General features: G+C 45.4%; 1 protein-coding gene across 1 annotated transcript in view; it reads left to right on the top strand.

The window, feature by feature from the left end:
- The window catches only part of apoba (apolipoprotein Ba), a 51,204-nt gene that overhangs the window by 8,658 nt on the left and 18,572 nt on the right, over positions 1-23,974 (top strand). Inside the window, exons 11-19 of the mRNA XM_056295465.1 lie at positions 207-353; positions 534-745; positions 3,789-3,996; positions 4,084-4,257; positions 4,366-4,569; positions 14,204-14,371; positions 14,524-14,729; positions 15,019-15,201; positions 23,543-23,673. Coding sequence (XP_056151440.1) covers positions 207-353; positions 534-745; positions 3,789-3,996; positions 4,084-4,257; positions 4,366-4,569; positions 14,204-14,371; positions 14,524-14,729; positions 15,019-15,201; positions 23,543-23,673 — 1,633 coding nt within the window. The remainder of the gene's footprint in view (positions 1-206; positions 354-533; positions 746-3,788; positions 3,997-4,083; positions 4,258-4,365; positions 4,570-14,203; positions 14,372-14,523; positions 14,730-15,018; positions 15,202-23,542; positions 23,674-23,974) is intronic.

Genomic DNA, 23,974 nt, shown 5'->3' with positions numbered 1-23,974 from the left:
GAATGAAGGGGTCCTGATTCCTGGTTATAGACCAGTGTGGCGGGAATCGTCTGTTTTCATCGTTATAAAGCTAAAATATTGAACCTGTGGACTCTTAAAACACGACGGTACTCTGCCGTACAAGATTTAACATGTTCATAATCTAAAATTGGGCTAGGTGCAGGGACGAAAGACCTGCAAGACTGACACACCTTTCTAAATCCTAGGTTGTGGGGGTCATGGGTCAAGCTATGAAAGATGTCAGCCCCCGCCTGGTCAGCTCCCTCCTCCGCTGCGTGAAGAATGCTGGCATGCCTTTGTCCTACCAAAAGGCAGCCATTCAGGCATTCAGACAGATGGACATTGAGACCGAGGTAAAAGAGCAAAATACACAACGTGTGTGTGTGCTATGCTATGCTATGCTATGCTATGCTGTGCTATGCTATGCTATGCTATGCTGATATACGTAGTAAGGATCCCCCCCCCCCCGGGATGTTTACAGTTGCATGTGGGCTGCTGGAAAACCCCCAGTCTTGTATTTTCTGTGCCCAAAGGTTAGAAAGGTCCTCATGGAGGTGTACCACGAGGTACACAGCCCTGTCGAGAAGCGTGTGGCAGCCTACCTAACTCTGATGAAGAACCCAGACCAAGCCCTGGTAACTGAGCTCGTCAAATCTTTGGCGGACATGGCGGATAAGCAGCTCGCGAGCTTTGTGGTCTCTCACCTCAGCAACATCCGCCTCTCTAACGAACCACGGATGCAAGTGTGAGTAATGAGAAGTAACATTTACAAGCCATTTGATACTGTGAAGCAATTAAATGCTCAAGGAGACCCCAAAAGGACGTTGAGTTCACCGACATCTCCCTTTTATATCCCAATTTCCAATTTTGAGGGACACATTGCCGTGGAAATAAACATTTTAGATGAGACACAAATGAAATAGATAAGACTATACACAGAATGCAAGGTGTACACAGAACATACACAATATTTACAACAAGAAAAACCCCTTAAAAGGAAAATTCTGATTTGTTTACAAACTGGGTCTTATTTATGTAGTTTTTGCTATCGTGCATACTGGTTATGATATAACTGTATTCACCTGCTTCATTTTGGAGATTAGACATACGACCTTACCGTAGCCAGTTTTACACTGGCATCTTATGGGGCAACTGAACACAAGCCTTAAACCTCTTCTTTCAACAACAAGAAAACCCCTATTGCCTCAGACTGTGTAGACGATTTCCCATTATCTATGACTTCTCAGATGCATGAGCTGGTTAGTTGGTCAATGAGTGCTACTGCCTATGGCAAGGAAAGTGGTCATTCATGCACGCTGGACCAGAAAGTAGCTCAGCAACACAATTGACCATTGATCACATTCTGACCATATTGAACATCTTCTTCAGGCGGCTCCCGTTGATCAACCCAGCGGATCATCCATCTCCATCTCTTCCTGTCCTCTGCATCTTCTTGTGTCACACCAGCCACCTGCATGTCCTCCCTCACCACATCCATAAACCTCCTCTTTGGTCTTCCTCTTCTCCTCTTCCCTGGCAGCTCCATACTCAGCATCCTTCTCCCAATATACCCAGCATCTCTCCTCCACACATGTCCAAACCATCTCAATCTTGTCTCTCTTGCTTTGTCTCCAAACCGTCCAACCTGAGCTGTCCCTCTAATATACTCCTTCCTAATCCTGTCCTTCTTCGTCACTCCCAATGAAAATCTTATCATCTTCATCTCTGCCACCTCTAGCTCCACCTCCTGTCTTTTCATCAGTGCCACTGTCTCCAAACCATACAACATAGCTGGTCTCACAACCCATCTTGTAAACCTTCCCTTTAACTCTTGCTGGTACCCTTCTGTCACACATCACTCCTGACACTCTTCTCCACCCACTCCACCCTGTCTGCACTCTCTTCTTCACCTCTCTTCTGCACTCCCCGTTACTTTGGACAGTTGACCCCAAGTATTTAAACTCAAATGCCTTCGTCACCTCCACTCCTTGCATCCTCACCATTCCACTGTCCTCCCTCTCATTCACGCAAAGGTATTGTCTTGCTCCTACTGACTATCATTCCTCTTCTCTCCAGTGCATACCTCCACCTCTCCAAGTTCTCCTCAACCTGCACCCTACTCTCACTACAGATCACAATGTCATCCACAAACATAGTCCACGGAGACTCCTGCCTAAGCTCATCTGTCAACCTGTCCATCACCATTGCAAACAAGAAAGGGCTCAGATCTGATCTTTGATGTAATCCAACCTCCACCTTGACCATATTGAACTTTCAATTTGTACTTACGGGTGGCGCAGTGGCGCAGTGCTTAGCGTGGTCGCCTCACAGCAAGAAGGTCTGGGGTTCAAACCCCAGGGTAGTCCAACCTTGGGGGTCATCCCAGTTCGTCCTCTGTTTGGAGTTTGCATGTTCTCCCCGTGTCTGCATGGATTTCCTCCGGGTGCTCCGTTTTCCTCCCACAGTCCAAAGACATATAGAGCAGCTGAACAATTCATACTAAATTGTCCCTAGGTGTAAATGTGTGTGTGTTTGGGCCCTGTGATGGCCTGGTGGCCTGTCCCGGGTGTCTCCCTGCCTGCCGCCCAATTACTGCTGGGATAGGCTCCAGCATCCCTGCGACCCTGAGAGCAGGATAAGCGGTTTGGATCATGGCTGGCTGGATGGATGGAACTTGTACTTACGTTTTCAGCGTCATTCACTAAATACATTCATTCATTCATTCATCAGCCGCTTTTCCAGGGTCGGATCGTGGTAGCAGCAAGCTAAGTAGGGTACTCCAGACATCCCTCTCCCCAGCAACGCCCTCCAGCTCCTCCTGGGGGATCCCAAGGCGTTCCCAGGCCAGATTGGACATGTAGTCCCTCCAGTGAGTTCTGGGTCTAACCCCGGGGTCTCCTCCCAGTTGGACGTGCCCAGTGAACCTCTAAAGGAAGGCGCCCAGGAGGCATCCTAATCAGATGCCCGAACCATCTCAACTGGCTTCTTTCGACGCGAAGGAGCAGCGGCTCTACTTCAAGCTCCCTCCAGATGTCCGAGCTCCTCATCCTGTCTCTAAGGCTGAGCCCAGACACCCTACAGAGGAAACTCATTTCAGCTATATGGAAGAAACTCATTTCACTAAATATATGGTCGAGTTAATTGGATTTATAGAAATACGTGTTGATCATGTTCCGATGGCATGTAAGATGGTGTTGTAAAGCATTGGGCCGTGGCCAGGATCTCTACAATGAAGCCAGGGAGCAAAATGATATCACAACCAACATGCACAAATGGAGAAATATGAAAGTAAGACCCAGGTTGTAAAAACTGGAAATATCCTTTAAAGGGGGAATGCCAACGACGGTTAAATTAAGGGCCAAGTGCATGTGCGAGTGTGCTGATGGACAGTGTTTGTAGATGGGTTGTTGACTGTGGTTGACCTTTGACCTCTCCGTGGAGGTATGTAAGTGAAAAGGGGAATTCCCTGATAAGAACAAATGAAGTGCTGTTTTTTCAATGTTGTCATTTTTAGGACTTTTCTTAACTTAGTATGTTGGATAGACTCAATAAGCCTGAAGTTGATATCGCCGCAGGGATGTGTAAATTAGCTAATAGCAATGGTGTCTTTGCTTCTGGGTCTTACGTTTGATATCACAAAAATCACTTGAATGAAAGAGGGGAAAAAGCCTTATGCCTAAACCCCACTTTTAGTGACAGCTAGCTAAGGAAGGGGAGAATATAGTGAGACTTGAGAATGTGTTTAATCTTGTGCTCACTCTAGAATATTTTGTTCTGTCCCACTGCAGAATCAAAAAGTACATTGAAATGGCCTTGACAGATCAACTGTCCCATACAAACATCGGATTCATTAGCATGTCTCGCAACTATAAGCTAGAAACGCCCCTGGCTTCAGCACAGGGCAATATCATCTTTGATCCTACCAACACCATGCCCAAGGAGATAATGCTTGAAACGACCCTCAAAGTTTTTGACTACAACTTTGACATTTTCGAGGTATGTTTGACATGTAATTTCACAAGCCCATTATATCCGGTAAACACATGGAAGGTATTTTCAAATGTTTAAACGTCTCCCTTCAAGGTGGGCATCGAGGGACAAGGATTTGAGCCAACCATCGATGCTCTGTTTGGTGAGAAGGGTTTCTTCCCTGACTCCATCTCAAGGGCTTTATACTGGGCAGGCGACAATGGCCCAGAAACACTCAAAAGGGTTTGGGAAAGAATTGCCCCTGACAGAGGCAAAATGAAAAGACAGGTAAAAATAAGTTGTGGTTAAGTCATTTCATATTGTGCATATACTGTATGCTTAAATAATACTTGGAGTTGGGTGTGACAAATACGTGCCCCCTTAATATGTCTCCAGGTTACACAGGACTTTTTAAAAGATGTCAAAGACCACACCAAGAGACTCCTGGATGCTGTGCATTCCTCACCAGCCCCTGAGGCCGCTGCCTACCTTAAGCTTTTAGGACACGAGATAGGATATATCAAGACCAGTGAAATGAGGCAGATGGCTGATACTCTGTTCATGTATTATCACACCTTCTTCAGGGTTCTACCTGCTAAGGTAAACATTTTTATTCTCTGAAATGGTCATTGTGAAACATAAAGGGATCAATTCTTCCTTTTATATTCAGGGGTCTAATTATAAACACAGTCGTGTTGCCACTATTTCTCTCAATATTAACTTTGCTAAAACTTTTGATTCTGACTAGTCCCACATTAGTTTTAATTGACTAGTCCCAGATTAGGCCACTCAGTTTAAGTATTGAAACATTGTGCTATTCCAGACAATATGTTGATTTTTTTTAAATTCCCGAAGCGTTTTTGAAATGTAAAACCTTTATTGATCATTTTATTTTGCCATAGAAATGAATGGCAAATGTTAAGTCTTGCAAAGTCATTGGTGTATGGTAAGCTGTTTTTCATACTTTCTTTTATCCCTTTTTTTTCCAAGGAAAAAAAATGAAAAAACTCTTCCATTCAACTGCCAAACCTGTCTCACAACTCACGCTTAAGTCACCAAACTTTACAAAAGTGTACTTTCATATAAATAGTCATGTGCTCATTTCATGGTCTAAATACTCCTGTCCTGCTTTTTAATCCCCCCATCTCCCACGGACTTGCATTAATTTTGTAACTTTAATAGTTTCACAGAGCGAGACATGAAACGTCATGGGAACCTTAACAGGGGTTCCATTTTTTGTTTTGTGTTTTTGAAGTTTTTATATTATTTTTATATCATCCACAGCAAATCTAATTGTCACCCCCCTACATCTATCAGACCACTTCTTTTTCAATGCACATCTTCCTTACTGGAACATCCTCACGTTAATCCACAAATGGTCTCCTTCAGCCAAAACGTCCAGTCCCTTACACCGACACAGCTCTCCAATGAGGTCTTGGCTTCCATGCGTCCGATTAATGAATTATCTTCACCCCCAACGAGTCTACAGTCACACTCTGCTTATCACTAGCCCCCTCGCTTAAAAAGCTCTGCACTCTAGCATCAAAACCTGCTCATAATGCCCCCCTCCATAGTCCATGGCTCACTGAGGTCATCAAGAGAGCAAAGAGCGGGGCTCAGGGTGGTAGAGAGAAAATGGCATAAAACCAGAGAGTCCACTGACATCAGTGACTATCAGTGTCTCTTAGCATCATTCTTCTCCAGCTTAAAAACAGCTAAGACCACTTACTATCAGAACTGGTTCTATGTATATAGAAAAGAGAAGGGAGCCAAGAACTGAGCTTTGAGGGACACCACAACTCAGCTTAGCCATCAAGGGAGTAGTTACCCACAACAACAGAAAACAGTTCTGTTGGTGAGGTAAGAGCGTAATAAGCTAAGAGCTGTGGCCAACCCAAGTCTCTAAGCGATGTAAGCGGATGTTGTGATCAGCTGTGTCAAAGGATGCACTTAAGTCTAAAAGAACTAAAATCAAGCAGTCACCTCTGCAGTCAGCAGCAGGTCATTAGTGACCTACTGCTGACTTAACTAGAGCTGTCTCGGTACTATGAAGTGTTTTAAAACCGGACTGTAAACTGTAAAAAAAAAAAATATCAGTGTTCATAAAAGACGGGAAAATGTACACTGAAGTTCAGAGAAAGATAATACATGTTTTCACTTAATTGTCTCGCTTGAACACGTTATCACAGTTTAGTGTCATGGACAAATATGGAGGAAGGACATTTGTGTACAAGTTATATTTGTATCCCGTCAAACATGAATTGATGCTATTAATAAATGTTCCATGTATTTAGGCCTGTCTCGCGACTCACAGCCAGCCAGGCACTATCTCTCTTGTGGGGCAGTTGGTAGTTTTCTTGGTTGGACACAGCCATAATCAAAGTCTCCTCCAGCTTGGCTCACTAAGAAAACTACAGCCAACTACAGCCAAGTGGGTTGAACCACACACACTTCTTTGCTATTGGTTGAGGCTGCGGCTTCGCCAGTCAAAGTTCACCAAAGTTGAACTCCAGGCGAAGAGAAGGCGCAAAGCGAACGCTTTATTCGCCCTTTCAGTCGCATAGACTGGAAGTGAATGGGAGACAAAATTTGCCATTGTTCACAGAAAGGTGAATCGGTTCATCTGGTACAACATTTATTTATTCATTTATTTTATTTTCTATTTTTTTTATGAAATTTCCCCCCTTTTTCTCCCCTACTGTACCTAAACAATCACCCCGCTCTCTAAGCCGTCCCAGTTGCTGCTGCACCCACTCTGCCAACCCACATGCCTCCTCCGATACATGTGGAGTCACCAGCCGCTTCTTTTCACCTGAGGAGGCGCTAGTGCAGCGACCAGGACACATACCCACTTCCGGCTTTCCACCTGCAGACACGGCCAATTGTGTCTGTAGGGATGCCCAACCAAGCCGGAGGTAACATGGGGATTCGAGCCAGAGATCCCTGTGTTGGTAGGCAACGGCATAGACCACTACGCTACCCGGACGCCCTGGCACAACATTTATTAAGAGAAATGTTTGATCACTCATCTAAGTGACCTCTTCAGTCTAAACTGACTGCAGGTATCCCACCCTTATAAACAATACAGTGGCATAACGACCCAAACCAACAATCAGTTTCTGTCTTAACGCATGCTCAATAATACAGGTAAGAAAATCAGAGAAGGTTGAATCAGTTCATCTGGATACAACGTTTATTGATGGATACATTTCATCACTCAGCTAAATGACATCTTCAGTGTAAACGGACTGCAGAGACCCCCGCCCTTATAAGAAATACAGTACAATGCAGTTGCATAACGACCGAAACCAACGACCTGTTTCATATACAAATATGGGTGTGACCATTAATTAGAGCTTCAAAGGCCATGTGTACTATTCACAGAGGATTGGGGAATGGTTGCATCGCAGTACTGCAAGATGGCGACAGATGAACTTGTAGCCCGCCCACCCACCCCCACCCCCCGGTTGATGTTTCCTATAAACCAACACATACTGATCTAGGAGTCATCAGGACGCTGGACCACCGAGCTGACAACGTCCCCACCCACACAGCGGCCGGGGAAGGGGAGAGATCCCACATTAAACAGGCCCTGGTTAAGTGTGGTCATCCTGACTGGGCGTTCGTCAAAGCCAGGAAGACGCCCAAACAGAGCACCAGCCGATCGAAGGGAGGAGAAGGACACCAGCTGTCTAAGCATAAACCAGTGGTGATTCTGTATGTGGCGGGAGTGTCGGCGCAGTTGAGATGTGTATTGTTTCAAAACACCGCACCTCAGTTGCTTTTAAACCCCAAAACATGCTGCGCCAGAAGATGGTCCACCCCAAGGATCAGGTCCCACCGGCACAAACGGAACAATATAGTCTAGCTGTTAAGTGTCAGGAGGATTGCCGTGACTTGTACATCAGGGAAACCAAACAGATGCTGGCCAAGAGGATGGTACAACACAGGAGAGCTAACACGTCAGACCAGGACTCCACAGTCTACACCATCTACACAGTCACCACCTACGCAGTCTACACCATCTACACAGTCTACACCATCTATACAGTCCACACCATCTATACAGTCCACACCATCTACACAGTCACCATCTACGCAGTCTACACCATCTACACAGTCTACACCATCTATACAGTCCACACCATCTATACAGTCTACACCATCTACACAGTCCACACCATCTACACAGTCTACACCATCTACATAGTCCACACCATCTATACAGTCTACACCATCTACACAGTCTACACCATCTATACAGTCCACACCATCTATACAGTCTACACCATCTACACAGTCTACACCATCTACACAGTCTACACCATCTACACAGTCCACACCATCTATACAGTCTACACCATCTAAACAGTCTACACCATCTATACAGTCTACACCATCTACACAGTCCACACCATCTACACAGTCTACACCATCTACACAGTCTACACCATCTATACAGTCCACACCATCTATACAGTCTACACCATCTATGCAGTCCACACCATCTACACAGTCTACGCCATCTACACAGTCCACACCATCTACACAGTCTACACCATCTTCACAGTCCACACCATCTACACAGTCCACACCATCTACACAGTCTACACCATCTACACAGTCCACACCATCTACACAGTCTACACCATCTGCACAGTCTGCACCATCTACAGGCTAGTGGCCACTCCTTCAAGGATGAGGAGGTGCACCTCCTTGATAGGGAGGAACGCTGGTTTGAACTGGGAGTCAGAGTCCATCTATGTGAAGAGAGGAGGGGGGGGGGGTAAGAGTACATCTAGTATTCTGCTTCCGCTGTGGGAAGATGGTGGCATGAATTCACATTGCGGTGTCTTTGTCCACATCTGCATCTATGTTTTGTCTTGGTTTGATGGCTGGGAGAGCTGGTGCTGGATTGGCTGGGAGAGCGGGGCGGGCTAAGCTAACTGCTAGCCCGTGCAGACCGGCGGGTCTGACAGCCATCCTGGCTGGCGTTCGTTCCATTGGACAGTGATTTGTTTTTATTTAGTTTTTGGGCATGTGTGTTAGTTTTGGGTGTGTGTGTTTGTCTTTGTGTTGTGCTGCTGCGGGGGAAACGGCATTTCGTTTCATTTCACGTTCGCAAGTGCATGAAGTGAAATGACAAAGTGCTCCTGATTCCTGATCTGTCACCATCTGACAATGCTGTGATTGCAAACTTTCCTCCATCCTCTGTGAATAGTACACATGGCCATGTAACCCTAGTTAACGGCCACGCCCGTGTGTGCATATGAAACTGGTTGTTGGTTTGGGTCGTTGTGTCACCGTGTTGTTTATAAGGGTGGGACACCTGCAGTCACGTGAGACTGGAGAGGTCACCTAGATGATGATGAAACGTGTCTCTCGGTAAACGTTGTGTCCAGGTGACCTGAGTCACCTTCCTGTGATTTTCTCACCTGGATCACTGATCATGCATCAAGACACCTGCCAATATTAATTTTGCGCATGTGTGACCATAGTCGTAATGTGTGTGTGTGCGTGTGGTGAGGGGGTGGGGGTGAGGGGGGGATCAACCCTAACCTGCATCACTTCTTTTTGCTAATGGCTGAGCAGGTGTTTCTATTTGAACAACCCGGAAAAGAACGCAGAGGGCGCCGTCGGCCTGTAAAGCTGCCAGTCAGAGGTCAGAGATACCCCAGTCAGAGGTCAGCGATACCCCAGTCAGAGGTCAGAGATACCCCAGTCAGAGGTCAGAGATACCCCAGTCAGAGGTCAGAGATACCCCAGTCAGAGGTACCCCAGTCAGAGGTCAGAGATACCCCAGTCAGAGATACCCCAGTCAGAGGTACCCCAGTCAGAGGTCAGAGATACCCCAGTCAGAGGTCAGAGATACCCCAGTCAGAGGTCAGATATACCCCAGTCAGAGGTCAGCGATACCCCAGTCAGAGATACCCCAGTCAGAGGTCAGAGATACCCCAGTCAGAGGTCAGATATACCCCAGTCAGAGGTCAGCGATACCCCAGTCAGAGATACCCCAGTCAGAGGTCAGAGATACCCCAGTCAGAGGTCAGAGATACCCCAGTCAGAGGTCAGCGATACTCCAGTCAGAGATACCCCAGTCAGAGGTCAGAGATACCCCAGTCAGAGGTACCCCAGTCAGAGGTCAGAGATACCCCAGTCAGAGGTCAGAGATACCCCAGTCAGAGGTCAGAGATACCCCAGTCAGAGGTCAGCGATACCCCAGTCAGAGATACCCCACTTCTACCTTGTTATCCTTTTTTCCTTTCTCTTCTTGCCAAGTCTTTCAGCTAGCCCATTTTGTTTCTTGGAAATTTATTTTTCTTGCTCTTTTTCTTTTGACCTCTCCAGACTTCTGCACTCTTAGCTATTCCTATGGACTTACACACAGGGGCTCTTTTCAAAGTTCAAATCAGTCCGCTAGCTTAGCAGGCGAGTGGGTGCATTTAGCTTTCTGCTGTTCTGCATATTTTGTCGGAGCCTTGAAAGGGCGACGGTGCATCATAGGCTGCGAGCTGTCCGCGGTGTTGCATTAACCGCCTACTATCCACGCTGGCAGTAGTTTCCCACAGCCCACAGAGTTTCCCCACGAAAGACAGTTTCAAGTTTTGTATTTGAAATCTAAACTGACGAAGGGAAATCCAGTGATAATGAGGCAGAAGCTAAAAGAAAGCACAAGGCCTAAAGCGCAAGCGTGGAGCTGGAAGATGCCTGCTCGACTCTATCCACGCCTTCACTCCAGCCTAAAACCCACAATCATTCTCAGTGCTGTGGGACCCCAGTCCATGGTCCCAATCCCCCTACCTCCATGAAAGAATTAGAAAAAAAAACGTTTTTTTGGCTAAAAGCAAAGGTATCTTTTCCCTAAAAGAAATGTTTTCAATGACATTATGCGCTAAATGTTTTTAATAATTTTGCAAAGGAAACATTTAATTTAGTTAACGTGTTTTTCTCAGATTAGATTAGATTAGATTAGATCAGATTAGATTAGATTAGATCACATTAGATTAGATCAGATCAGATGAGATGAGATGAGATGAGATGAGATGAGATGAGATGAGATGAGATGAGATGAGATGAGATGAGATGAGATGAGATGAGATGAGATGAGATGAGATGAGATGAGATGAGATGAGATGAGATGAGATCAGATCAGATCAGATCAGATCAGATCAGATGAGATGAGATGAGATGAGATGAGATGAGATGAGATGAGATGAGATGAGATGAGATTAGATTAGATTAGATTAGATTAGATCAGATCAGATCAGATCAGATCAGATTAGATTAGATTAGATTAGATTAGATTAGATTAGATTAGATCAGATCAGATTAGATTACTTCAGATTAGATTAGATTAGATTAGATCAGATTAGATTAGATTAGATCAGATCAGATCAGATCAGATTAGATTAGATCAGATTAGATTAGATTAGATTAGATCAGATCAGATTAGATTAGATCAGATTAGATTAGATCAGAACATTTTATTAGCCACACAACCAGGCTAGTGGGATTTATTTTGGTACACATTAAACTCTGCAGCGCAACACATACATGGCCACCAACAGACACTCCACATACTATCACGGACAATACACTTACACAATATCATAAATACACATATCACGCATAACAATGAGGGGAATGGTGGTGTTTCTGCCAGTGGAGGGTGAGGAGGGGACTATGGACGGGTTTCCTGTTTACAAACATTACTGGGTGCGTGCGCAGCCAGGGGGCAAAACCGCTTTGGCAGCTCTCAAAAGATTATGAGGGGCACGATCTTTCGAGAGCTGCCAAAGCGGTTCAACGCTGAAAATGTTGAACATATTCCACCCATCCTTCTGGCAGTTTGTGCAGTTTATTGCACAACAACTGCGCGTCATCTCTGCTGTATCTGAACTCTATCTTGGTTAAAGTCTCTGCGCGGTAGCTGCTTTCTGCCCCCTAGTGGCGCACGCATCTCTGTGATGACGTTGCACGGAAACCCTCCTATAGGGAGGAATTCAGAGTCCTGGTGGCTACGGGGGGGGGGGCTGTTTGTGAAGCGTTTAGTCTTGGTTGACAGTGAGCTGTAGCGCCTCCCTGAGGGAAGGAGCTGGAAGAGGTGATGAGCAGGATGTGAGGGGTCACAGAGGATCTTCTTTGCTGGCTTTACAGTCTGGTTAGCATGTAGAGATTCAACTGAGGGAAGTGGGCTGCCTATGATTTTGGATGCCTTGTTGACAATCCGCTGCAGTGTTTGACTGTCTGTGCCACCGTACCATACTGTAATATCATAATACTGTAATAGAAGAACTTATGATGGACTGGATACTGGCTGAGTCAAGCAGAACGAGCAGTTGATGTTTGATCCGGTATTTTCTAAGCTGCCAAAGAAAGTAAAGTCGTTGTTGAGCTTTTGCAGTGATGTGTTCAGTGTTAGTTTTCCACTTCAGGTTGTTGCTGATTGCTGTTATTAGTGATGGATGTTCCAAGGAATTTGAAAGAGTCGGCGGTGGTGATGGGGTCTCTGTTCACCAGGATTCGGCATGCATCAGAAGTCCATACTGAGTTCTTGGGTTTTGGCTGTATCAAGCAGAAGGTCGTTGTTTGCCCACCAAGTGGCAGCTTGGTGTACTGCAGTGCGATACTGGGTTTCATCGTTGTTGGAGATGAGGCCTACAATGGTTGTGTCGTCTGCGTATTTCATTACTTTCACAGAGCTATCCGTGGATGTAAAGTGGGTGGTGTAACGTGAGAAGAGCCAGGGGGAGAGTGTTTGCTATCTGGCTAGCTAGCACTTTCTTAACAAGATCCAGCGATGACTTTTGGTAGTTTTTCAATTTGTCATGTCATTGTTAGTAAACTGGTAGTACATGATAGTGCATGTGATATTTTTAGAGAGAAACTTTGAGGGGAAATGAGCAGATAAGCATTCATCTTTATATAATTTATGTACAATTGTTTACATTTTTAAGTATATTGCTCATATTTTTAATAAAATTTGGCCAGTGAAATGATAGAAATGATGCTTCTAAATGAACCTATTTCTGGTTAGCAGCTGAAATGAGTTTGCTTGGCTGAAACCATATTTATAATCCTTTGTCCATTAGTAATAAGTCCAATATATAAAAACAAAGGAATGCAACAAAAAAAGAAGTTTTGAATGGCATTGAACTATTTTCATACAGAATTGACTTCCGGGGCATCCGGGTAGCGTAGCGGTCTATTCCGTTGCCTGTCAGTGCAGGGATCACTGGTGTGAGTCCCCGTGTTGCCCCTGGCTTGGTTGGGCGTGCCCTACACACACAATTGTCTGTGTCTGCAGGTGGCAAGCTGGATGTGGGTGTGTGTTCTGGTCGCTGCACTAGCGCCTACTCTGGTCGGTCGGGGGCGCCTGTTCAGGGGGGAGGGGGGATAGCATGACCCTCCCACGCGCTACGACCCCCTGCTGAAACTCCTCACTGTCGGGTGAAAAGAAGCAGCTGGCGACTCCACATGTATCGGAGGAGGCATGTGGTAGTCTGCAGCCCTCCCCCCCACCCACCCCCCGGATCGGCAGAGGGGGTGGAGCAGCGACAGGGACGGCTCACAAGAGTGGGGTAATTGGCCGGATATATCCATCCATCCATCCATCCATTATCCAAACCACTTATCCTGCTGCCAGGATAAGTGGTGGAGCCTATCCCAGCTGTCATTGGACGGCAGGGGGGGAGACACCCTGGACAGGCCGCCACAGGGCCCACTCACACATTCACACGTAGGGACAATTAGTACGGCCGAGTCACCTGACCTACATGTCTTTGGACTGTGGGAGGAAACCGGAGCCCCCGCAGGAAACCCACGCAGACACGGGGAGAACATGCAAACTCCACACAGAGGACAACCCGGGACGACCCCCAAGGTTGGACTACCCCGGGGCTCGAACCCAGAACCTTCTTGCTGTGAGGCGACCGTGCTGCCAGGCCGGATACAATTCGGGAGAAAAAGGCGGGAAAAAATGTAGAATTAATTTCCACCCGACAGTATAGTATATAAGCAGAGATTGCACAATGAGTACGCAACCATTTCATTTTTTAAGAAATAGCTAGAGTTTGAGCAGTCTACCGTGGACTTCAATAGAGCAGAAACAACAAACTGGGACCCAGTGGAACCCAGAATGCCCAGTATGCTCCTCATGTGCACGGCACGGTTAGACGAGTCATGTCTGGACTTATTGGTCATCAAACCTTTCTCTCTTCCCTTTCTTCAACAGGCTTTTCATACGCTGACATCAAGCACTGCCAATGAGCTCTTCGCCCACTACATCTTCATGGAAAATGCCTTCTCCCTACCCACTGCCTCTGGCTTCCCTCTCAAGTTTTCACTTGCTGGAGTGTTTACCCCTGGTGCTAAAGGAGGCCTTAATTTATCACCTGGCATGGTTGGTAATCTTTCCTTGATCTGTTCTGATTTGACATTTGATAACAGTTACATGCTGATATTTAGTTACAGGAAAGCTTGACCCTAATTTGGCACAGAAACAAGTAAAAAGGCATTGTAGCGGTTCTTCCAGCTGAACTATTCTCCTTGCAGCAGCAGCTGTCTTTCATGCCGTCAGTCAACTTGGAATTCATTACCCAAATGGGAGTGCATATTCCAGACTTCGTATTGGCTGGAATAGAGATGCATGCCAACATTTATCACGAGAGTTCTCTCAACGCCAAGGTCACAATCAACAGAAACCAAATTAAACTGTCCATCCCAGGACCTACGGCCAAGACTCAGCTGCTCAGCTTTAGGTGAGGTGCACCTGCATCAAAGAACAAAATTATTTCTATTTAGCCATGTGAAAGAGGACGTTGCATGACCTTAGTGGTAGCTCAGCAAGCTGAAGCATTTCTCTTCCAATGGATGTTTGGACTTGAATCTAGCTAATGGCTCAAGTCATATATTGTCTTTTTTTCTCTCTGAATAGTTCCCATTGCTGTCCACTGTATACCATGTAATAAAATGTTTTCTTATTTTGGTCATATTAACTTGCAGTATCTGTGGAGCATAAACAAATATCTCTGTCACTGTAAACCACAGCAACAAGCTGCTTTCAGTCTCTTCTGGTCGGACAAAGATAGTGCCCTCCATGGTGGAGGACAGGAGTGAGTCCACGGATTGCAAGCCCCTTTTCACTGGCCTGAAATACTGCACAACGGCGCGCTACTCGAATGCCAGTTCCGGTGACCAGGCCCCCTATTACCCACTGACAGGTGAAACCAGGTAATCAAGAACCCTGATAGAAAATCTATTTACAAAACTCATTAGTAAATATTGATTTCCATCCATTTTAATTATCTTGGTAGAGCTACAACTTTGCTATCTACAGTGGATATAAAAACTCTACACACCCCTGTTAAAATGGCAGGCTCTTGTGATGTAAAAAAGGGAGACCAAGACAAATCATGTCGGAACTTTTCCCACCCCTTAATGTGAAATTGCAACCTTTGAAAATAAATGGAGAAACGATCGGAAACATTTTAGGGGGGAAAAGAGAAAAATACAAAACTTACAATAACCTAGCGGCGTAAGCATGCACAGCCTTTCATAATTGGGGATGTTGCTGTGTTCAGAAGCAGTCAATCACTTTCACAATCCTTTTCTAGAGTCGTTAGTGCACATCTGCCACCAACTTAAGGGACTGAAGTTCAGCTGTTCCTGTAGGGTTTTCCTGAACAGCAAGACCGGGGGTTGACTTGAGTGGAAGAGGAGTTTGAAAGAAGCAGTGGGATGAATTAGGGCGGAAAAGAGAAGACATTTCAAGGAGCAGTGATGATATTGAGAACGAAAGAGAAATCCAATTGGTTGGAATAAAACTGCCTGGGAGCAAGGACAGTTATGGAATTCTGTCACACAAACACAAAGTCACAAGTTTGATTGAGGACAAACTTGAAGACGTCAGCTTAATTGATAAAAGAAGTGGTTTGATCGTTGTGAGGAGGGCATTGGAAATATCTAAGTTAAATGTTTAGGAGTTCCAGTAAAGGACGTGGTCGATGGAGTACCGTACGTGGTCAATGTTAAAAGATTGTAACAGTTGTTGACATAGAATGTCATAGAGTGTAACAGTTGTTGTCATAGAATGTCATAGAGTGTAACAGTTGTTGACATAGAATGTCATAGAGTGTAAAAGTTGTCATAGAATGTCATAGAGTGTAACAGTTGTCATAGAATGTCATGGAGTGTAACAGTTGTCATAGAATGTCATAGAGTGTAACAGTTGTTGTCATAGAATGTCATAGAGTGTAACAGTTGTTGACATAGAATGTCAGAGTGTAACACTTGACATAGAATGTCATAGAGTGTAACAGTTGTCATAGAATGTCATAGAGTGTAACAGTTGTTGTCATAGAATGTCATAGAGTGCAACAGTTGTTGACATAGAATGTCAGAGTGTAACACTTGACATAGAATGTCATAGAGTGTAACAGTTGTTGTCATAGAATGTCATAGAGTGTAACAGTTGTTGTCATAGAATGTCATAGAGTGTAACAGTTGTTGAAATAGAATGTCAGAGTGTAACACTTGACATAGAATGTCATAGAGTGTAACAGTTGTTGACATAGAATGTCATAGAGTGTAACAGTTGTTGTCATAGAATGTCATAGAGTGTAACAGTTGTTGACATAGAATGTCAGAGTGTAACACTTGACATAGAATGTCATAGAGTGTAACAGTTGTTGACATAGAATGTCATAGAGTGTAACAGTTGTTGTCATAGAATGTCATAGAGTGTAACAGTTGTTGTCATAGAATGTCAGTATAACATCAAATGTCAGTGTGACATAGAATGTCCAAGAGTGTAACAGTTGACATAGAATGTCAGACAGGGCCGGATCTCCGCACAGGCCGACAAGGCCCGGGCCTTGGGCCCAATTTTCCGAGGGGGCCCAAAATTATGGGGGAAATATATTTTAAAATTATTATTTTATTAGTAGCATTTTTTAACATAAACAATTCTTATAACACTTACACACCAAATAAATATATGTCTATCAATCAGGAGTAATGATTATGCCATAAAAAGAAATAACGCAAATGAAACCGTGGTATCGTTCAATCTAACTCTAAGAACGCCATCTCCCAGAACGCCATACCTGGATTTGCATTTAACGTGAACTGTTAATGGGAGTTACAGCAGAGAAACAGCATCCTCGCTTGCTTCATTTTGGGAAAGAGCTACAGAATGCAGTCAGGTGCAGCAAGGTGTAAAAAAAGAAAGCAAGAAGAAGCAGAGGCCGAACGCCAAAGAGGGGCATTTGAAAAATATTTGACTCCAGCACCGGTCTCGACACCTCCAAGGCCTGAAAGTTGTTGTGGGTCGGAAAGGAACCAGTGCATGGGGCCCGGCAGGGTCAAGCCCGTAGGCACGTTTATTTCTAATCAGGGGGGGGAAATGCGGGATGTGTGGTGCGTGTGCGTGCTGGTGAAGCGCAAGTCCAGGAGTAGGGGTTCTGCGGGAGGCAGCGTGGGAGCACAAGGGAGGGGTCCGAGGAACACAAGGAAGACGGAGCCCGAGAAGCACCGGTACCGGGGGTTCTGGGAGGACGGGGGAGAGAGACACAGAATTAGACTCAGGGATCACAACACAGGAATTGCAGGAGAAAAACACCGCCAAAGAGTCTAGCGATCTACTGGGTAACTACCGTACTAGATGGCGCAATCTGGCACCGACTGCACGTCAGCGTCCTCTCTTCTAGCTGGCTGCAGATTGGCTTCAGGTGCGCTGATCACCGAGGAGCCTCTGGTGCGTAGCTGCGCTCTCAACGAGCGCGCTGATTGAACCCTGCCGGTAGACTCAGGCGGAGATGCGCCTTGCGTCTGGACCACAACAGTATTATTACAATGTAGGGCGAGATGGTGGGTGGAGATCACCTGTGAGGTTGAGCAGGGAATTATAGGTATTGTAGTTCACGAGCAGCGCCGGTCCCTACATCCTTGTTCTCAGGGCTGGGATTCTTTCATAGTCCATGACAGCAACAGAGGCTGTGCGGTCCGTGAGTCCATATTCCATCAGAGTCTTTCAGTCCTAGTAACAGGAACAGCTCATGTAGGCTGTAGCATCTGGGCTAAACTAGGCTAAACTAAGATAAAACACAAATACATTCAACACTTCAAGATTAACACACATGTTTTGTACTTGTGTGAGTTAAGCTATAAAAATAAAAAAGGGAAAAAAATTCACCATTTCAAAAATCAAATATGCTCCAAGTATGTGGAGATTCCTATTTTAAAATTAAACATTCTATATAACACTTCTATTACTTGTGTGAACTAAGCTGTCACCAACAAAAAAAATTCAACATTTCAGAAGAAAAATTAAACACTGTGTGTGAAAAGGGAAACAAGGGTTTTAGTTGTAGTGCTAGCAAGCCTACTCTTATAGAAAGTTAATGGGGAAAGCTAATGGCATTCTGTGGTGTGAGGGAGGAGCAGACACCTCAGCCCTCGAAATTGTCAGGGACATGGATTATAATAATAATAACTTTATTGATATAGCTACTAATACTACTACTACTGTCGGCTGCTCCCGTTAGGGGGCGCCACAGCAGATCATCCGTTTCCACCTCTTCCTGTCCTCTGCATCTTCCTCTGTCACACCAGCCACCTGCATGTCCTCCCTCACCACATCCATAAACCTCCTCTTTGGTCTTCCTCTTCTCCTCTTCCCTGGCAGCTCCATATTCAGCATCTCTCCTCCACACATGTCCAAACCATCTTAATCCTGTCTCTCTTGGTTTGTCTCCAAACCATCCTACCTGAGCTGTCCCTCTAATATACTCGTTCCTAATCCTGTCCTTCTTCATCACTCCCGGTGAAAATCTTATCATCTTCAACTCTGCCACCTCCAGCTCCACCTCCTGTCTTTTCATCAGTGCCACTGTCTCCAAACCATATAACATAGCTGGTCTCACAACCGTCTTGTAAACCTTCCCTTTAACTCTTGCTGGTACCCCTCTGTCACAAATCACTCCTGACACTCTTCTCCACCCACTCCACCCTGCCTGCACTCTCTTCTTCACCTCTCTTCTGCACTCCCCGTTATTTTGTTACTTCGTCACCTCTACTTCTTGCATCCTCACCATTTCACTGTCCTCCCTCTCATTCATGCATAGGTATTCCGTCTTGCTCCTACTGACTTTCATTCCTCTTCTCTCCAGTGCATACCTCCACCTCTCCAGGCTCTCCTCAACCTGCACCCTACTCTCACTACAGATCACAATGTCATCTGCAAACATCATCGTCCATGGAGACTCCTGCCTGATCTCATCCGTCAACCTGTGCATCACCATTGCAAACAAGAAAGGGCTCAGAGCCGATCCTTGATGTAATCCCACCTCCACCTTGAACCCATCTGTCATTCCAACCGCACACCTCACCACTGTCACACTTCCCTCATACATATCCTGCACCACTCCTACATACTTCTCTGCAACTCCCGACTTCCTCATACAATACCACACCTCCTCTCTCGGCACCCTGTCGTATGCTTTCTCTAAATCCACAAAGACACAGTGTACCTCCTTCTGGCCTTCTCTATACTTCTCCATCAACATTCTCAAAGCAAACACCACATCTGTGGTGCTCTTTCGTGGCATGAAACCACACTGCTGCTCGCTGATCATCACCTCTCCTCTTAACCTAGCTTCTATTACTCTTTCCCAAATCTTCATGCTGTGGCTGATCAACTTTATACCTCTGTAGTTGTTACAGTTCTGCACATCGCCCTTGTTCTTGAAAATCGGTACCAGTATGCTTCTTCTCCACTCCTCAGGCATCCTCTCACTTTCCAGGATTGTGTTAAACAATCTAGTTAAAAACCCCACTGCCATCTCTCCTAAACACCTCCATGCCTCCACAGGTATGTCATCAGGACCAACTGCCTTTCCACTCTCCATCCTCGTCATAGCTTCCCTCACTTCCTCCTTGCTAATCCACAGTACTTCCTGATTCACTATCCCCACATCATCCAACCTTCTTGCTCTCTCATTTTCTTCATTCATCAGCCCCTCAAAGTATTCCTTCCACCTTCTCAGCACACTCTCCTCGCTTGTCAGCACATTTCCATCTCTATCCTTGATTGCCCTAACTTGCTGCACATCCTTCCCAGCTCGGTCCCTCTGTTTAGCGAATTGGTACAAGTCATTTTCTCCTTCCTTAGTGTCTAACCTGTCATACAACTCACCATACGCCTTTTCCTTTGCCTTTGCCACCTCTCTCTTCGCTTTACGCTGCATCTCCTTGTACTCCTGTCTACTGTCTTCATCTCTCTGACTATACCACTTCTTCTTTGTCAACCTCTTCCTCTGTATACTTTGCCACCAAGTATTCCTGTCTTCCTTTCTCTGTCCTACCTTCCTAGCTGTCTCCCTCACTATTTCTGCAGTGGTTGCCCAGCCATCCGGCAACTCTTCACTACCACCCAGTGCCTGTCTTAACTCCTGCCTGAACTCCACACAACAGTCTTCCTTCTTCAACTTCCATCATTTGATCTTCGGCTGTGTCTTCACTCGCTTCCTCTTCTTGGTCTCCAAAGTCATCCTACATACCACCATCCGATGCTGCCAAGCTACATTCTCCCCTTTCACCACCTTGCAGTCTCCAATCCCTTTTAGATCAAGCCTTCTACATAATATATAGTCCACCTGTGTGCACTTTCCTCCACTCTTGTACGTCACCCTGTGTTCCTCCCTCTTCTTGAAATATGTATTCACCACAGCCATTTACATCCCTTTCACAAAATCCACCACCATCGGTCCTTCCACATTTCTCTCCTTGACACCATACCTTCCCATCACCTCTTTTCCCTTCACCAACATGTACATTGAAGTCCACTCCAATCACCACTCTCTCCTCCTTGGGTACACTCTCCACCACGTTATCCAACTCACTCCAGAATTCTTCTTTCTCGTCCATCTCACACCCAACTTGCGGGGTATATGCACTGATAACATTCAGCAATACACCTTCGATTTCCAGCTTCATACTCATCACTCTGTCTGACACTCTCTTCACCTCCAGCACACTCTTGACATACTCTTCCTTCAGAATTACTCCTACCCCATTTCTTCTCCCATTCACACCATTGTAGAAGAGTTTGAACCCACCTCCGATACTCCTGGCCTTACTCCCCTTCCACCTGGTCTCTTGCACACACAGTATGCCTACCTTTCTTCTTCCATCATATCAGCCAGCTCTCTCCCTCTACCAGTCATAGTGCCAACAGTCAAAGTTCTGACTCTCACCTCCACACTCTTACCCTTCCTCCTTGCTCGCTGCCTCTGGGCATACCTTCCCCCTCTCCATCTCCTTCGCCCTCTCCTTCCCCTTCGCCCAACAGTAGCATAGTTTCCACCAACACCCTGCTGGTTAACAGTACTGGTGGCGGTCATTGGTAACCCGAGCCTCGACCAATCCGGTATGTAAATCTTATTTATGATCCGCATATTTGATTTGGCAAAGATTTTATGCCGGGTGTCCTTCCTGACGCAACCCCCCCATTTATCTGGGCTTGGGACCGGCACTAAAAATGCACTGGCTTGTGCATCCTCAGTGGCTGGGTTTGTGAGGAAATAGACCAATGTGTCAAAAACTGGAGCTCCAAGCCTGCCTTGACTGCACTAACTGGAGTGTTTATGCGGCTGCATCTACAGACCTGGACAAACTTACTGACACTGTGACATCTTACATCAGCTTTTGTGAGGACATGCACGTGCCCGATACCTTCTGTACCTTCAACAACATTAAGCTCTGGTTCACAGCAAAACTCAGGCAGCTTCGTCAGGCCAAAGGCGAAGCCTACAGGAGTGGAGAAAAGATCTGGTACAACCAAGCCAGAAATACACTCACAAAGGAGATCAGAGTGGCAAAAAGGTGCTACACTGAAAAGTTGAAAAACATGTGTTCTGCCCACGACCCAGCATCAGTCTGGAGAGGTTTGAAAGACATTACTAACTACAGGAGACCCCCCCCCACACACACACACACACACACTGCAGGGAACCATCAACTGGCTGATGATCTAAATGGGTTTTACTGCAGGTTTGAAAAGCAAACTTTCACACCCCTTACCATCTCCGGCCACAATACACAACCAACCACACTTCCTACATGGCCGTCTCCCCTCCCCACTGAACCCCCACCCACACTCAGGATCTGTGCTGAGGATGTGCGCCAGCTCTTCCAGAGACAGAAGACCAGGAAGGCACTGGGCCTGGATGGTGTGTCACCCTCCTGTCTTAAAGTCTGTGCTGACCAGCTGGCCTCCATTTTCACACTGATCTTGAACAGATCACTCGAGCTGTGTGAAGTCCCCTCCTGCTTCGAGAGCTCCACTATCATCCCGGTATCGAAGAAACCCTGTATCACAGGATTAAATGACTACAGCCCCATTGTCCTAACATCTGTGATCATGAAATCCTTCGAGAGACTGGCATTTGCCCACTGCCCAGGGACACACGCAAGAGTCCTGTTTGTGGACTTCAGCTCAGCGTTCAACACAATCATCCCAGATATCCTCCACTCCAAACTCACCCGGCTCACTGTACCAGCTTCCATCTGCCATTGTATTAAAAACTTCCTGACAGACAGGAGGCAGCAGGTGAGGCTGGGGAAAATCACATCTAGCACCCAAACAATCAGCACTGGCGCCCCCCAGGGATGTGTGCTCTCCCCTCTACTCTTCTCCCTATACAGAAATGACTGCACCTCAGGAGACCCGTATGTTAAACTCCTGAAGTTTGCGGACGATACAACCATCACTGGCCTTATCCAGGATGGTGACGAGTCTGCATATACGTACCTCACCTCACCTAGGTGTTTGTATGTGCAAACGTACATGGCCAATAAACATTATTCTGATTCTCAAGTCAAAAATTACTCCAACAAAGTATTAGTTTATGGGTATGCACACTTATGCAACCAGGTTACTGTAAGTTTTTTATTTTTTTATTTTTTCTAAAATGTTTCAGTTTGTTTTTCACTTGAATTTTATAGGTTGTTAAAGGTGGAAAAACTTCTGACATGATTTATCTTGGATTCATTTTTTTACATCACAAAAACCATTAATTTTAAAAGGGGTGTGTATACTTCCTATGATCCCCAGAAGTGGTCAACTATGGTCCTCTACACTGAAATGTAGGCAATATATTGATCTGCCCAGAGGATGCTCCACTTAGTTAGCTAGTCAGTCCAAGTATCCCACAAGGTATCCAACCAATCACCAATCAGTTTTTGATGAATCTTTGATGAATGATGCATCTCACTACTGGGCTCTGTCATGTTACAAAGGACACTCATTTCCCCGAAAGGCATGCTGCGATTTGTTTGTCAGTTTGGATATTCATGTATGGTGCAGAATACCAGTCACCTCAAATATGATTTTTGAAACTTTTTTGAAATGATCTGCACATTTAACCACAGAGTTAAGTTTTTTTAAGAGAATTACACAGACACAGGTTGCTGCATTAGTGTCGATTTGGACATTGATTGGTTGTAGTCAGTGAGCAGATTGTAGCCAAAATCGGTAAATGAGTTCAAATGTTGCCAATTTTCTTTTCCTCAGGTTTGCATTTGAGATCCTTCCTACAGGGAAGGTTTCAGAGTACACTGCCAGCATTACGGGTGAGACGCTTCGAGAGGGCAAAGACGGTCGTCACAAAGTTGACTCCCTTAAACTAACCTTAAAGGCAGAAGGTATGGAAATGAAATAACGTTGATATTTCGAAGTATGTGTGTCTTTAATTTGTGTTTGTGAAAAAACATTTTGATGGTTCCCTAGAGCCCTGAAATCAGTTTAAATTCAGGATTTCTATGTCCTGATCTGACAGGATGGTTATTACAAGTCATTACCAAACACGTTACTAGTTGAGCATTTTAGTTCAGAAATAAGAAATTTCACTTTATTCACGTGTATTCATTGTAGCTACATTGTATGCTAGCTAACAAGTTAGCTTAGCAAGTCTAAGACGTAGCCAACTTTTCTCCAAAAAGTGAA

The sequence above is a fragment of the Lampris incognitus genome, chromosome 16 (assembly GCF_029633865.1).
Source record: "Lampris incognitus isolate fLamInc1 chromosome 16, fLamInc1.hap2, whole genome shotgun sequence".
In the NCBI taxonomy this organism is placed as follows: domain Eukaryota; kingdom Metazoa; phylum Chordata; class Actinopteri; order Lampriformes; family Lampridae; genus Lampris; species Lampris incognitus.
This window is presented reverse-complemented; position numbering and strand designations above follow the sequence as displayed.